General features: G+C 38.8%; 1 protein-coding gene across 1 annotated transcript in view; it reads left to right on the top strand.

Moving 5' to 3' along the window:
* The window catches only part of WWC2 (WW and C2 domain containing 2), a gene marked incomplete at both ends in the record, with an annotated part of 99,793 nt that overhangs the window by 42,714 nt on the left and 40,242 nt on the right, over window positions 1–16,837 (top strand). Inside the window, 4 exons of the mRNA XM_084264033.1 lie at window positions 7,178–7,381; window positions 8,307–8,383; window positions 12,984–13,063; window positions 16,436–16,565. Coding sequence (XP_084120159.1) covers window positions 7,178–7,381; window positions 8,307–8,383; window positions 12,984–13,063; window positions 16,436–16,565 — 491 coding nt within the window. The remainder of the gene's footprint in view (window positions 1–7,177; window positions 7,382–8,306; window positions 8,384–12,983; window positions 13,064–16,435; window positions 16,566–16,837) is intronic.

The raw sequence follows: 16,837 nt of genomic DNA, 5'->3' as shown, positions 1-16,837 counted from the left end.
ACAGTATAGTTGGAGAACTTTCTCATTTCATTACTCATTCAAGCACAGAATGATTTCTGGAAAAGTGAAGATATCTAGCAGAGAGGAGGCATTTTTCTTGTGTGCAAGTTCTATGGTAGGAAACAAACTGTAGAGAGCTCAGTTCAGAGCATACTCTGAATAACCTAATTTTCCTCCATGTCTCTCTTTAGAACCTATATTCCATTTTATTAGGTGGCAGAATGTGATTTCGAGTATCCAGCAACGTTTTAGATTGTTTTTAAGTCACTGTATATATCATCTTCTTGGACTGCATGGTCTTACTGAAACTGCTCTTTGTAACGTGCTGGTTTTATATTGTCATGTACCTATTGAACAAATAGAACCCTGTGAAATGATGTGATGTTTGTGAATTCTTCCTCAAATTTGGGGTTACAAATTGCTTTCCTTGTTTTTCGAGTTGGAATTGTAAGTATTTTTTAAAAGTTGGGGGGAAAAGGACTGTGGGAAAAAAATGCATTCAGAAAGCCTCTGGTATGTAAACAATGAAGTGCATTCCTTAAGCCGGTCTAGTAACACTTGGTTATTCTCCCTGAAACTAGTGCTAGTACATTTGCTGCTTTGCTGTTCACTAAGACTTGCATTTCACTTGCCTGCAACATTTGTTATGCCAGTTGAAGTACAATGAAGAAATATTTGCACTCTTTTTTCCTGTATGTTTTTGTCTGATTGCAGGCAAAAGTACTGGAGACTTAAAAGCCAGTTTGTTTATCAAGAAATGTGGGATCTACTTGTAGAATAAACATATCCATAGTGATTATGTAATGCAGTTGATAAAATTGCTTTCACCACCCACCCCTAAGCTAACTTGTGTTATCCTGTGATGGTTGATATCAGGCACCATTTTTCCTCTTCTGATGTTGCATGTCAAAGAGGTGTTGGTTTTGTCTGTGCCATACTGAGACATTTTTGTGCAAGATAACATTAAAATCTTGAGTCTCCCCCCAGTTCAGTTTTCCTGCAGCCCTTTTCCAGGTGCTTGCTCTCAGCACGCAGCAGGCTGCTTTCCAGGTATGCCCTCCTCCTTAGACCACCTCGCTGGCATAGGATGTAATCCCATCACAGCAAAGGCATTGGAGGCTTTTCAGCAAAACAAGTGGGATTTTGCTTGTGCATGTTGTTCAGCCACGGGGGTTCAGGATAAGCACCAGTGATGAGGAATCCTGAGTGTAGGCAGCTGTTGGGTTTGGGGTTTTGAGGCCTGTGTTACTCTTTTGAAGGTGGTGTTCTGTTTGATTGGAGGTAGCAGTTCTGCAATTATTATGCAAGATAACCAGAGATGTCAGGTGCAATGGAGTTATCTTTTCCTCACTTAATATTTCAGGCACAGAAATTGCCTTCCCCACACAGTGTATCTAGCTGAGTTGCGAGGTGATGCAGCCCAGAGCATAGCTGTATGGGGCACATTTCTGCATCAGGTAGAACCACTCTATTTTCAGGGCTCTGCCGCAGTTTTTCTACCTCTTGTTTTATCTTGTAGCCCAGGTTTCCATGTCTGGAAGCTTTCCTGTAAGTTAGTACGTGTGGGAAAAAGCACATGGTATTGATGAGTAGATCCATGCTTGTTCTAATGGATGAGTAGGTTCCTAAAGTAGGGTTGCTGCTGCCAAAAAAAAAAAAAAAAAAGAGTCTAGTTTCTTCTCCAGATGGGTGTTTCTTCCTCCTTTATACTGGCTCATCAGAGCTTTGATAACATGGCACAACTCACCTCACCTTCCAGAACACAATGTATCTGCTTTTATGTTATCTTTTGGAGCTGGTGGGTGTTTCAGTGGGTTTAGTGCATTGAATAGGCTTTGTGCTGAGCTGAGCTGAGTGAGCACCAGAGACTGTGCAAAAGAGAAAATGTAACGCTGGGGGGTGTGGGTTGAGGTGGCATGGTGGAAACCATCACTGCCAAAAAGGAGGGCTATTAGAACAGGCCCAGCTGTGGCACACAACTCCCCCCTGCTCTCCTCCCTACAAATCTTAGGTCTCTGGTCCTCATTTCTAGCCTAGTCAACTAGTTTCTCTTGGAATAACTGCCTGGCTTCTGAGATGATTCTGTTAACATTTACAAACTGGAGTAATAAGGGTATGTGTTTAAACAGAGCAGAGTTCTCTCTTTGGAGTGAAACATAAAGTCATGATTTTTGTCTCCTCTTGCTCTCTAAATGTCCTCCTCAAGTACCTAGCATCTTCTGGTATTCTTAGTGGGGCCCCTTGAGAGGAGCTGTTCTCTAACTGTGCTACCTAAATGCAGCATGCCTGACTGAAGACAGCATACTCATGGGTCATTCTAGAGCCAGTCGACACTGCTATTTTGTTTGGCAAGGGGAGATGTTGGAAAACTATTGCTTCCACATATTGTTAATCCTGTAGTCAAATGTCCAATTCTCTCATGTCTAGCAGTAGGACGTCAGGGAGCCATTCCCTTCCCTGTGGGATTTTCTAGTAGGATTTTAATTTCATGTATTTTAGGGAAATACGATCTACTGCTGATAAGGTAATAGTTTCCTTCTGTTCAAGTAGACTGTAAAATTTTGGCAGAGCTTCTTGATCACAGACAGGAGCATAACATATGAAAATAACTCCTAGTTAAAAATGGCATGCCTGGCTATCACCTATATATAATATATCTTACCTCTAATTACACAGAGCATGCATAACGTGCCTGCCCTCGGAGCAATAAACAAAACGCCAAGACGTAAAGTCAGCACTGGCATTTTGGGTTTGGAATTATTGTTTAGGCCAAATTCTTTGCTGAGTTTAAGTGCATTGCCCCTGGCTGGCAGTGAGCCAGGAAGAGCCTGTTTCACGAACAGCAGGATGATTAAAGCCAGCGCAGCTTGCTGCTCGTACAGCGGGACAGGGCCGTGATGGTTTCAGCGCACAGGAATGTCCTTGGGTGGAGCGTGTCATCCTGCCGCTTGTGCGGTTCCGCCGGCTGAGACCTCAGTTTTCCCCAGCATGGCTTGTGGCTCAGATGTGTACAAATAGGAGGAAGAAAATCGCTTGTTTATATCTTTTTCTAAATGTATTAACTATGCACTTTAGTTTCTTTAAAGTTAAATTAATTTGGTTTTAAATCAAGATGTCCTGATAGGATTGAGTCATTTTGATTTACAAGTGAATTGGCAAAATTATGCTCAAACCAAGTCAAATTAGGAATTGTAGCCTGAATATCAGGTACCCCCCCACCTTCCTCATTCCGTTACTGTGGGTCATTATTTTGCATTGTGTTTGGACAGAAGAAGTTGATATATCAATTTTTTTTTTTAATTTAAGCGGTGTTCTCGATAGAGCCTGATGTACAGCTCTTAGTTGTTTAAAGATCAGTTTGAGGGAAATTCCTTTAGTTCATATCTTTGTTTATGCCACAAAAAATGATGGCTAGTTTCTTCATCATTTTCTGTATGAGAAACAGCTGAACCTTTGTATTTAACTACCTGGTGATGCAGAAAGTGTTGGAGAGGTCATGCTTAGGGGGGTGGCTTGTTTGTTCTCTGCTGCTGTTGATTGAAATCCAGTTAGCATTTTCTAGAACAGACACAACCCCACAGCTCTGTGTAGTGTTCATAAGCAGCGCTTACTCCTCACCTGACCAGCAGAAATAACATCTCCCCATCTGCCTAGCTAGCAGTCTCTTTGTTGCACAATCTGTATTGGCTACAGGCAAAGTTGTAAGGCATCCTGTTGCAGTCATCAGTGGAAAACATTCATCTGCTCTAAAAAAGGAATGAGATCTCCCAAGTTTATTTATGTTACCTGTTGAATTATAAGTATGGGAAAATGTTTGGATGTTCTTTGTGGTTTAAATCTCAGTCTTTGGTTTAAGCTTGAAGGGCTTCACATCTCATTTGGAAATGTTTAACAGTCTGTTCCTTCAATGAAACACATATAACTATCCCAATAATATTCTTGTGTATATGAGTTTGCTTTAAGCACCTGATGTTCAGGTCATTCTTGTCGAAGGAAAAAAAATATCTTTTTGAGACCTCACTCTGAGAAGTATAAATATTTGTTTTTGAAAGGAGAACTCTGCTTAAAAAAAAAAAAGAAAAAAAGATAAAATATTGGCCCTTGGAAGGTACATATGGTGAAATGAACATACTTTTATAAATGCAGTACTACAGTACCAGGAATACTATCCATAGTGCTTTTTTTTCCCCATCTGTGGAGTAAATATACTGATTAAAATTGAGACAACTGAAAATTATAGTGTATGGTACTGCTACATGGGCACACTTATATATTTCCACATACATATATAAAAAAATACATGAACAACTTGCCAAACAATTGATACCTGTTTTCTTTGTTTGCTTGTTTCTACTTCATAATATTTAAGAAGACAGAGTGAAAAACACTCCAGAGCCATTTCGGCTTGGTGAAAGTTGACTAACAAATATGTGGTAGTCATTCAGTACTGCTTTGCTTTTTCCAGGATTCTATATTTTCCCATCTGAGTGTTCATTCTGGAATAAAATACATGCAGATAAAATTGGCTGAGAATGGTTTGGCCAGTCAGTGTAACTACGCAGTCAAATACTCAAACCTCAGTAAGCTGAAGTTAGTGTGCAGTTTTTAAAATGCAGGGTCACCTTTAACTTGTTGGTGACTATCAGTATAAAAGGTGTTAGCTCATATAATCATAGTATTGTTTCACACATGCAGCTTGGAGAGGCAAAAAGAAAACATTTGATTGTATTTGTCAGCAATACAAAATAATCTGCTGCTGATCAGCTTTGTCCTTCTCTTGCAGTCACAAGGACAGGGGATCTGTAGGCCACGTTTTAGGTCTCTGCAGGCTACGTTTGGTCTTTGGGCTGCATGTTGAGCAATCCTCACTTAAAACCTACAAAGCAATTACCTACAACATACTCGAAGATGAGACCTTCCAATCTTGTAAGATTATTTGGTGGCTGCTGGTTGCACACTTAAAACACAATCACATCATTACATTCTTCTAAAAAACCAACATAACTGCATTTATCCTATTTGATCATTGACCCATGAGCATCCTGCTTCATGCTCTTCATCCTGCTTCACAAAAAAGGACACCTCTGGAAACCAGCACTTCTTATCTTGTGTAAATAACTGTGAATGTGGAGGTGTGTTAAAGCACAACAGCAATAAGTGGCCACAGATAGGGACGTGTGTTGACAGTCACAGAGAGAAAAGGTATCGATTTGCTGCTTTGTGTACCTGTTATCTTTGTGGAAAAGAGCGTGTGGCTATAAACATGGTTTTGTGTGTGTGTGTCTCTAACTATAGTTAGCTTTTTGGACAGAGTGTTCCTGTTGGGGTTATTGGAAAACCAACTGTGTATAAAGCTGCTCTGCTTTGATCTTTTATACACTGCACTTGGGTTTACGTGATTGATACTCTCTATGCATCCGTTGCATACGTTTCAGAAATACTTTTCCCAAGTTGAAATGTGAAGGCTTGTCATGTTTGTAAATGGTGCAGGGCGTTACCAGCACAAGGGCTGGGGGGCGGGCGGTATGTGTATATATGTTTTTAAATGCATTGTTAGTTCCACAGACATTGTCAGTTTAGAATTGTAGAAAACTAACTAAAGAGTTAATTTTGTGGGATGCTTCCTCTTTTTTTTCATGTCTCTTAGTTTATGTGATATTAACGCCAAAAGAGCCTTTTGAAAAGCTGGTCATTAGTCACAATGGGAAATAGTTATTAACCAGAACCTGCCCTTATCAGCTTTTGCTGTAAGAAAATCTGGTTTTATATATGGAATTAAGATCTGGTTTTATATATGGAGTTGAGACAGTGCCTTCTGCCCACGTGTGCACTTCAGCTGCAGTTCAGAGCAATTGGGTTGGTTCTGCTGCGGTTCTCCCCCCCCCCCACAATGTCTTCAGCCACATGTTCCCATTTCTACAGTTCCAAGAACTAAGGTGGCAGGAATCTAACCCAGAGAACAAACTTCCTTCCTCCTCTCTGCAGAAAAATTCTGAAGTAAATATTTTGCACTTAAATACTTAGGTACTGAATGTTTTTATCTCTGTAGATTTATCGTATATAACTTAGAAAGAAAATGCAGTGTCATGCATGTTTGCATTTAGATTTCAAACTTTTCATGGTGATGTCTTGTGAGAATGTTTGCTTTTGTACTTAGTGCAGCTTTAAAGGTAGAATATTTATTGTATGGCTTCAAAAAGTGCTGAACTAAGACAGGAAATATTAATGATAAGATTGAACATTGTGTTAACTCTTCCTATTTAATATTTACTTTAAAAAAATAATACTACAATTAGATTGATCTCATCACATAGTTTCTCAATATATATTATGTTACGCCTGATCTTTTTGCCAATGCATTCTATGGAATTCTGTCATCATGTGGCTGCTGGAGTAAAAACAGTTGACCTGCACCCCTGCATAAATTAGAGGTCTGTTCCAGCCTGCTCATTTGTGTTACCTGGGCAGTCAGTGGAAAGAAGTCGGCACCTCAAAAAGGCGTTTCGGGCCCCTGTATCTTGGGCTTCTGCCTTCAATGAAGGACCATCTGAGAGCAGCCCTCTCTTTCTACTGACTCTGACAAAACGTTGTATATTGTATCAGATGCCAGCAGAAATGGGGACAGAGTTAGATGAGGTATCTGGAGAGCTGATGTTCTGTTAGTTCAGTTACAGGGGAAAAGAAACACCTGGTTTGGTAGAGGGGAAGGAGAGAAATAACCACTGTAAAACATGAATAACATCTGACTGTAAAAGCTAATGAAGTGGGGAGGAGGGAGGTGAAAAATGTAATAGCTAAGATTAATTTTCATTTTGTTCAGAACACATTTAATTTTAAGATGTTATTGAAAGATTTTACTGATCCAGTTATTTCCGAATACTCTGATGCAAAGAATATTTTTTTTTTGAGTTTTAGGATGTTGTTAATTCAAGGTTGAAGATGTGGTAATGTTGTAAATAAGCACTTACCTGTAGTACTCCAATTTCTAATTTTGAAACTGATCTTGCTTCTTGTCCACACTGGTGGCAAAGAAAACCCTTAAGATAATTGAACATCTGCTTAGTAACCAAAGCTATGGTTTACACTTCTATAACTGAATTACAGGCAAAGAAACAGTTTAGTCATCTGTGGGTTTCAGCAAAGGTGTCTTTAAATCCTTTCTTTTTTCCCCATAAAGAAACAACACAAATAGAAGATCCCAGGAAACAATGGAGGCAAGAGCAAGAGAGAATGTTAAAAGATTATCTTATGATAGCCCAGGATGCTCTCAGTACTCAGAAGGAACTGTACCAGGTGAAAGAACAGAGGCTAGCACTTGCACTGGATGAGTATGTAAGGTTGAATGATGCCTACAAAGAAAAATCAAGCTCTCGTACAAGCTGTAAGTACAGTAGGAATACAATGTAACTTCTTTGATCTTGTGCCTTGCAGGGGATCCTGTTTCTCTTCAGGATGAGTTTTCAAGGTTTGCTGTGAATGCCTTGTAGTCTGGCTTTTTTAGAGATAGCATCCCTACTTTTGTGGGGCTTTTTTTTTTTTTAATATAAAGATTTTCTGCTGGAGAGATCCCTCTTCTCTTGGTTACAATTGAACTCCTTTGAGTTTGGTTTAGAGCAGTTGGCTCTGAAATCTATTTTGTCATGCAGTTTGTCAGAACAAAATTCTGCCAAATCTAGGTTCAAAGTAAATAGGATCTCTTGCACTTTTTGGCTGCGTGCTGAAATGACCCTACTGTGTTGACAGGTGTCTGCAGTAGACCAAGGAGGGAATTCGTTGCTGATTTATGAAAATAGCATACAATGATTTTGTAGCCGGTGTGTAGTGATCAGGGGTGAAGCAGAGATACATGTTGTAATGTTGGATGAGGAACTGGCATGCAGCAAAGTGCTGTCAGAAGCCTGTCCTTGGCCAAACTTCTCTCTTTAGAAGTAGATGGTGTGATAGAAGTAACGTGTACAGCTGTGGAAGAACTGGCTGGTATACCTCCAAGACTTCTTAATATGTCTTCCTTCCTGAAATTTCCTTAGATGTCTCAGCTAGGACAACAAAAGCCAGGGAGGATGAGCTGTTACTTTAGGATCCTAGATATGCAGTGGAGGAGAGATACCAAGTGGTGTATATATAATAATTCATTAATTATTGCCATCCTGCAATGCTGAATAGTCTATAAAAAGTTATAGGGTTTATTGGAGCATTATGTTTTTGTTCACTTTGTAGTTTTAGATCGGTGTGGATTCATTGAGGAAGGGGCTAATTAATGATGTAGAAGTACTCAAATATTTGTCCTTTTTTGTTTTTAAAAAAAGTATTCTCAGGCTCCTCGTCAAGCACAAAGTATGACCCTGACATTCTGAAGGCTGAAATCTCCACTACAAGATTAAGGGTGAGAGTGCTTAACTCATTTCTATTCCATGTGCAAAGTTTATGACTACAAAATGCAAAGCTTGAACTAGCAGAGGTGTCTTGTATCCCGATACTGAAACCTAATATTCTCATTAAATATCATTCAGAGGCTTTAAAAGAATTTTTAAAGCTGCTTCTGTTGCTTTCAGATAATGTATTTTGTGGAAACTTTGACAGGTATTCTAATTAGATGTGGGTTTATATGAATTTGACAACTGTTTTCACTTGGATGCTTTTGTTTTAAAATGGAAGAGTAAAAAAAGTGGTTGAAAACAGAATAGTAGCAGTAGGGGAGACCCAGCTATGTGACCCTTTCTATACGACTTTCTTTTGTGAGAAATGTACATTAGCTACATGAACTGCCTTGCAAATTTCTGTTGGTTTAAAAACCACTTTTCAATAATGGTGTGAAACTTTGCTCTGTTTTATCAAAATGGAACACTTCAGATCAAGAAGGAAAGTTTGTGTTCATACTTAGAAGTTGCTAGCAAGCAAAACTCCATTAGTTGGACAAGTCTGTTCAGTATGGTCACTAGCCACACTCCACCTAAAGAACTTTAGTCTCTACTGAATTAATCTTGAATAGGGAGGAAATGGTGTGGAAGACATTTAAAATCTATCTAGGGAGTTCATGTATTTAAGCTGTGGCACACAATGCTCTATGAATAACCTAGGCTTTCTGTAGTTAGCAATGAAAAAAATTAGATGAAACCGTGCAGGTTAAAAAGACAGCAAGCTCCTCACAGCACGGAGCGCTGGAGTAGAGTCTGCAAGGAGCAGCGGCAGCACAAGCGACAGCAGTTACTAAGCTCTTCCATTGCCCCCTCCTGGTTTCCACGCAGAGCAGCACTCAGAGAGCCTCGAGAGTAACATTCTCCTTCACCTGCAGTAAGAGTTATGATTAGGAGTCTAAACAATTAATGTTTAAAAGGGACCGTAGAATAGCTTGTTAAAATTTTAAAGCCCAGTATAAATCAGGGATGGAAACACTGGAAAACTGGTGCCTGGATGTCGTCCCCTGATACACCTGTTTGTCCTTACCCATCTCAGTCTGTAGTCCCTTATCCTTTCAGCAGAAGGGAAGGTGGTTTTTGAGAGAACTCATTTCCACACTGGAGGAAGTGGGAGGAAAAATTTTGTGTGTTTAGTTGGGAAAATCAAAAGCAGTAAGGACCCTGTCAGGAACAAGAATGAAAAGACAAGGTGAAAGCTTCTTTCTAAAACAAGTGGAGTGGTAACAGATGTTCGCATTGGTAAGGGGATCACTAGTATATTTGGGAAATTACAGTGTTGTTGAAGAACAGAACATGTAGCCAAATTGAAATACAGTCACCTACTAGTCAAAGAGGGAAAAATTCAGACATAGTCTTGTGCTCAGTGTTTCCTGTTACTTAACTCTGATCACCTCCCAGCTCAAGATGCAGAAACAGTGAATCATCTCTTGGCCATAGATGTACAATTTGTCCACTCACTGAGGAGAGAGACAGATGGTTTAATCACAGTAACTAATTTTTTGGAGGTGCTTTCCTCTCTTCGTTGTTTCTTGGAGTCAAGGCGCCTAACATCCTGCTGGTTCCCAACACCTGATTTATTGGAGTTGCAGAGTCCAAATTGCATACGTGCCTAAAATAGGTGAATCTTGTCTGCAGAGTTTAGAAGGGTGCAGTCCAAGAATATCTGTGTCAGCATAAAGTGTGTTGTCATCCAAAGCCACTGGATATGAAAATCATTGAGATAAGAAAAAGTGGAGCCCTGTGATGCTAGGGCTGGAAAGTGGTTTTCATGGAAGATGGCAAGAGAGGTATGACTATTATCATAGTTTACCCTTATTTGAATGTTTGAAGATGCTTGCTAATGTGCCACCTTTTGGCATTTTACAGTATATGCATGTGTGGGCTTAATGGGAAACTAAGTTAGTCATTAGTAAACTGCTAGCCAGCTAGTTTTAGAAATTGCATATTGTTTAGTGACAATTAGGTCAGATGTACTAAACATGTTTCTTTCTCACACTGGCTGAGGCTTACTGGTATCATCAGGATAATGGTGGCTGGAGGGGGAAATTCAGCATTTGAGGAAGTTCTGAATTGGCCTTTGGCCTTCTTTTTCGGTGTGCTTAATATATGCACATTGAGCCTCTTGGATACATGAACTACCCATTGTCCTGGAGAAAATATGACAGAAATCAAACAGCTGTTTAAAGGAAATAAGCAGGGAAAGAAAGACCTTTCTCACAAGATTCAAATTGAAGGATCTGATCCTGAAGTGGACTTTGAGCAGGGCTGCTGGGGTCTTAATAAGTATATCAGGAAGATAATTCAAACCACACAAAGCACGTGTGATCACAATATGTTTTATGCATAGGTAGGGAGACGGGGATGTGCTGTTATAATGAGGGGTTTTATGTTGTCATTGTTACATTAGTACTCGAGTGCTGGCAACAGAAGGGGGTTAGCAGAGGAGCCTGCCTGAAGAGGCAGTTAGCAGGAAGCAAGAGGCCTGTCAGGTGACTTAAGATGATGGGCAGAAGTAGTATGAAGGGGGTGAAGGACAAAACAAGTGAAGAGTTGTGGAAAAACAAAAAGGGAAATTACATGAAAGTTTTGAAGGAGAGGACAAGGAGCACAAGAATAGTTTAATGCAAGTATAGTGCAGTAAACAGTCTGTATTATGATGTAGGTCACGTCCTAGGATAATGTGCCTAACTCGCATTTCTTGGTAATGAAATGATGATGAATTACAGCAGAGGACACTCAGAAGATGATCTTGAGGAAAAATGTAAGGGTTTCAGAGAGATCCAATCCTCTAAGTTGAAATCAAGTGTGCCTTCAGCTATTACTATAAATTCACATCTCTGATGTAAAAAAGAAGAAAAGTTTAGTCATTCTGTGTTGCTCAGAAAAGTTGGGACTTCTTTCATACTTTACACCCTACTTCCCCTGGAACACAGAGGTGACGTCTGTTCATTTTCTGTAACCTTGGAACACTTGAGTGATTATTCTTGGGGTTTTCGTGCGAGTCAGGGAGGAAATAGTTAAGGAGCGCTGAAAATGTACTTGGAGATGCTGCCTATTTATCATGCTAGCTATTCATTATGGTCAAAATAAAAACAGTTTTCTGTCAAGTAAAGCAGATAGTGATGATAGTTTCCAAAAGCCTGAACCCAGCCCCTCAGTTAGAGAACAGGTTCTGATCAGGTGAAAATGGAGATTGAAAGAATTTTATTCCTGTCACAGAAAATTCACTAACCAGAAGCTACAAAGGTGAACACTTAAGTATCATTCACAAACCTATACAAAGAACCCCATAAATCACTGGTAAATTTAGATGTACAAAGCGTGTTAAGTCCCTTGGAAAGCTACAGCAGCTGCTGATGCTTAGTTCTTCTAGTCACCTGGCATGTTGGGATTGTCAATTTTTTTGTTGGGTTGGTTTAATTTACTTGAAGAATAGCACCAAGTAGGAAGTCTAAGGGAATTTGGATGCAAAGGGTCTGGGAGACATATTGAAATAATTCCAGTTTTGGAATATGGTTCATATCCATTTTTCAGAAGAGTTGAGTGCCTGAGGACCTATATGAAACCAAGCAAAAATTTCAGAGTGATGGGTGAGAGCAGGGGACTTCCAGCAGCCTTATCCTTCTTTTAACATCACTGATTGGAAAGTTAGAAAGCGTAACAAGATCTGGCTAGTATCTAGAGTACAAACAAGCCAGATACAGATACATAAATACCAAAATTTGGGACTCCACATTTCAAGGAGGCATTTCTGTCTCTGTGTGAATGCTGAGGATTAATTTTAATGTGTGTTAAAGTACATTCCTTTATAGGTGATCCAGAACCTTCATTTTATTATGTTTGGGAAGTATGACATAAAAAATTAAATGGAGGATTTTTAAATTTAATTTTAATTCATAAATATTTTGTAGTGTGCTTATGTCTGCTAACATCTGAAATAGCAATATTAAGATTAAAAAGCAATTGAGCATGCAAATTTAGGGAAAGCAGGGAATGTTTTGCCAAAGACATTTGTTAGATACATATATTTGCAATCCAAATATGCTTAGTGATTGTCATCTTTGAATTAAATGAATGTGAATTATGTATTTGGGGATCCAGTTTCTTTAAAGCTTTATAAAGAAAGGATAGGAAAAAATAATAAAAATAAGCCCACACTGTTTTTTACAGGGCAAATTACTTGAGAGCTTCCTGGAATGAAAAATTGAAAATACAATAATCCTTAAAATAAACAGGCATGTCCCTGTAGGACAGTTGGAATGCATGCGTAACAAGTGAGAAGTAAATTACTTGTTAAAGTTCTCTCAGGTTTAATAACACAGTGTGGTATCGATACAAATAAGGAATGTGATTTAATCTGCTTGTGTCCCTTTAATACTAAAGCATGTTGCCCATAGACATCAGGAAGTGAACAGATCCTTCTGTTTGTAATATGTGTCAGTAGAGCAATTTACTGTCTTTTTTTTGTCTCATCTGATGTAGAGAATACATTAATTGTTCAAAGCTATGTGTTATACCTTCTAACAGGAACAATTTTCTAACCCTTGCTTTGATTTAACACACAAGGTTAAGAAGCTGAAGAGGGAACTCTCTCAGATGAAGCAAGAGCTGCTATACAAGGAACAGGGCTTTGAAACGCTGCAACAGTGAGTAAAAGAAAATAGTTGAAACTAACATGATTCAGTCACCTGGCTTTTTTGAGGTTTTTTTTTCTTTTTGCATGGAATTGAATCTATTTTATGTGAGAGAATTATTGGAGGGGAAATGAAAGGCTAATAACTCTTTTTGCTGTAGTTAGGAAGCAGGAAATCTGTGGAAATGACGAACCTATTGTGCAAGTGTTAACATGAGAAATCTGTTCTCCCTCCTATTTTTTTCTCTTTCCATGAGATAGCTTGTGTTGCGAAGAGGCAGAAAGAAGGGCAGTGATTAAGGGTCCCAAGGAAGAATTTAGCTGCTTTGCATGTCCCATTAAAAAAAAAAATTGAAAAAGTAATTAGGTCTTTCCTCCTTTCCCATCTCTGAGCTCAAAAGAGAGAGTGAAGGGTGCTGTTCTCAAAGGTATAAACAGTGCACAACTGTGCAGGGTCTGAGATGAGTCAGAATTTGAGGATAAGAGACCTGATCCTTTGTTCTAGTTGCTGAGATGCCTGGTGCCCAAAGGGCTGGTGCTGAACCGGGTGAACATTCTGGGTATTTAACTAGTTGGATTATTAGGGAGTTTGGCTTTTTTAAAAAATTTTTTGGGGAAGATTTGGGTGGGGTTTTTTTTTCAATCTGACTTACAAAGTTGTGCCCTAAAATATTAAATGTTACTGGAACCATCCCTGCAGAGAACTTGCTGCAGAGGAAGCTCTGCTAACATGCAAGTTTTCTTGACTAATGCTAACAGAAACTTATTAATGCTGGTTGTTTTCTCTATCATGGTATATACCCCCATACATTATGGAATCATCCCCACAGCTATGTTCTCTCAGTTCACTAGTTCTAGGAGCAGAAACCATGTTGCAGCATCAATGTAATATTGTCTGGATTCATTTACCTTTTTTCTTAGGACCTCCTGTTTATGGCAGCGTAATGTCAGATAAGTAGTAATCTCTATCCTGAAGAGCTTGCAGAATGCATAGGGAAAATGGACAAAAGGTGGGAAAAGGAAAATGCATTTCCATCTTCCAGGTGGAGTACTAACATTCAGAGGAGTAATTTGCAAAGGATGACAGAGCATCTCTGCTTGGAGCTGAGAGACTGGAGTTCAATTCCCAGTGCTAACCAAAATATCTTGTAGGCTGTTGCCTCTGTAATTTAATAGGTCACTTCTATACAGTAGGATTTATTTTTTTAAGTAGGGGGAAAAGCTTCTGGTCCGGGAAATATCCAGGCATAATTAGAGACATGTGAAAATGGACAAAAAAATGTTTTTCTGGCATCAAGGGTTCCGAGTCAGTTGGGAACTGAAAACCCCCAGCACCTTAGGAGGATGCCAGTAAAGTCTCTATCCTCCCTCACTTTGACTAAAACAGAAATGTAAGATTTGTTTGTTATTTAAATATTTAAAGACTAGTGATGAGCGAAGGGAGAAAAAGATAGCTGATTGAATTTATTTAACCATAAATGAGATTTCATTTGAAGCAAAATTTAGAAGAAGAAAGACGTATTGATTCTAAAGCTTAAGGTAATAAAAACTCATGCTGCTGTCCCAGGATTAAAGGTTAGCCAATCATGCTGGTTTTATTATATTAATTCAACAATGAAGTATTGTTTCAAAGCAGCTTGCTCACAAGCCATTTTGATAGGAATCCAAAGCATGTTTCAGAAACTGTCAACAGCATTCCACAGAAACACAATGGACGTTTGTTTTTAAAATTCAGTCAGCCACTTTCAAACAGTACTAATCCCATTAATTTAAAACAGGAAGATGAAATATCTTATGTGTCAGAGATCCTTCTTGTCCATCTTAATTATATACAGAATAAAGCAGTTGTGATTTGAATGTGGCACATCATATTACTAGGCAGCATGTGGTGTATTGCCCAACTATTCATTCATGATTGCAATTGTTGGCATATCTGTATCTATTTGACCTTGGCAACCTGGTAAGTTACCAAAAATTGAGTGTTGTCAGGCAGTAAGCATATGCCCACTTATGAAAGAGTTTGAGGAACTTTCAAGCTGAAACAAATATCTCCTTGAATAGGAATCTGAGTGCTGAGTCACATAGGTAATTTTCTTACACAAATGCAGTTCCAGTTTGCAGAAAAACTGAGATGTGGAGGAAAGGAAAGCAGTCATGGTCAGATCTTTAAAGACCACTTCAGAACCTTGCTATCTTTGCTCACAAAACTGGAAATGAAATAGAATAATGTTACAGGTGTTTTGTGCAGGTTTCTGTTCTTTCAGGGGGTACTCAAGATCACCTCTATTTGTTAAAATGTTTGGTCATTCCTCACAAGGTTAATGTCTTCTAGCGCAGTTGATGGATGATGATAAAACCAGAAAATCAGTTGCATATAAAAGAATATATTCTTTACTAGATGCTTGACTTCTGTGAAGATGGCTGTTGGTTTTAATTTTGTGAAGCACAGCTGCAGTCATTTCTATGATGCTATGAAATATTCAGTTGAACTAGAGATTGGAGAAATATGTTTACAAATTGCACTTTGCAAAGTAAGCATCAAGTATCTTTTTTTTTTCTCTAAGTTTGAGGCCTTTTTTTTCTTTTGTTACTTTCAAGTTAGAGTTTTTTAAAATCATTGATAGTTGAGAAATGTAGTAAATTGTCCGAGGTATGGCATATGGTATTAATTATCCAAAGATTTTTGTGAATAAAGAGAGTCTGGTGACTGGCTGAGCAGAACAGCTGTTCTAGACTGTTAATGCCTAGGATTAGGATGAATGAGAGGGAAGTTGAGACAAGAATGGAGCTGGTTATGTTCTTTCTCTGCAAGGCTGATTAGTACCAAGAAGCTTGCCTGTCTGCCCATGTCACGCTGTGTGTCTTGGGCAAGGAATACTCCTAATAATAAATTTTGCTTTTGTAACGATCGTGAGCAGTTAATAGTATGAAAGATGAAACCAAAAGCTGCTTTTGTGCTGAAGAGAGTTACGGTGGGTTGGGAGTTTTGACAGTGTCGTCAGCAGTACTACTAGTAGCATGTGTAGGGAGTACTTAGTGCTCTGAGCCCTTCGTGTCTTTAGGACTGGATCAACTAGAATTGCTTGTGGAACGTCTGCCTTTGGTAAGGCCTCTGTAGTTTAACTAAGGTGGTTTTAAAGGCAACAGAACTATTTTTCCATTAAGTTTCCTGATGTCAGTGAAACCCATCCGCTGGGCATTGTGTATGTGTTAGGTTGACATTTTTGCAAAGGAATTAGTAGTAAGTATTTTAATGGAGACTTCAGCGTCCTTTTCCCTCTTTGTTATGGGAAATGGTGTCTCTTTCCTTTCTCTTCTTTAACTCTGTAGCAGATTTGTTAGTATTATCTTCTATATCCACTATTAATATTCTCCCTTTCCACAGAATTGACCAAAAAATGTCTGGAGGCCAGAGCGGGTATGAACTATGTGAGGCCAAAGCCATCCTGAGTGAACTGAAGTCCATCAGAAAGGCAATAAGTTCAGGGGAGAGAGAAAAACAAGATTTAATGAAGGTATTTCAGTTGACCAAAGCTTTTTGTGGATTTGTTTTAGCATGAGTAACTTTCCTGATGATAAATACTGAGCATTTTATACTTTTTAAGGGGTTCCCAAAACTCTCTGAGCCAATCTAGCATTGAAATAAATTTCAGATGCAGAAACTGAAGCCTGTCACTTGCCTAATTCTAAAAGCCGCTATATGCCAGAGAATATAGATATGTGAACTTGTATGTAAGGTACAATGCAGATGCTATGTTGAAATCACAATTTAAAATACTAAATGGTC

This window comes from Gallinula chloropus (assembly GCF_964237585.1).
Source record: "Gallinula chloropus genome assembly, chromosome: 4".
Taxonomy (NCBI): domain Eukaryota; kingdom Metazoa; phylum Chordata; class Aves; order Gruiformes; family Rallidae; genus Gallinula; species Gallinula chloropus.
The sequence above is the reverse complement of the archived record's forward strand: the minus strand, read 5'-3'. Positions and strand labels throughout refer to the sequence as shown.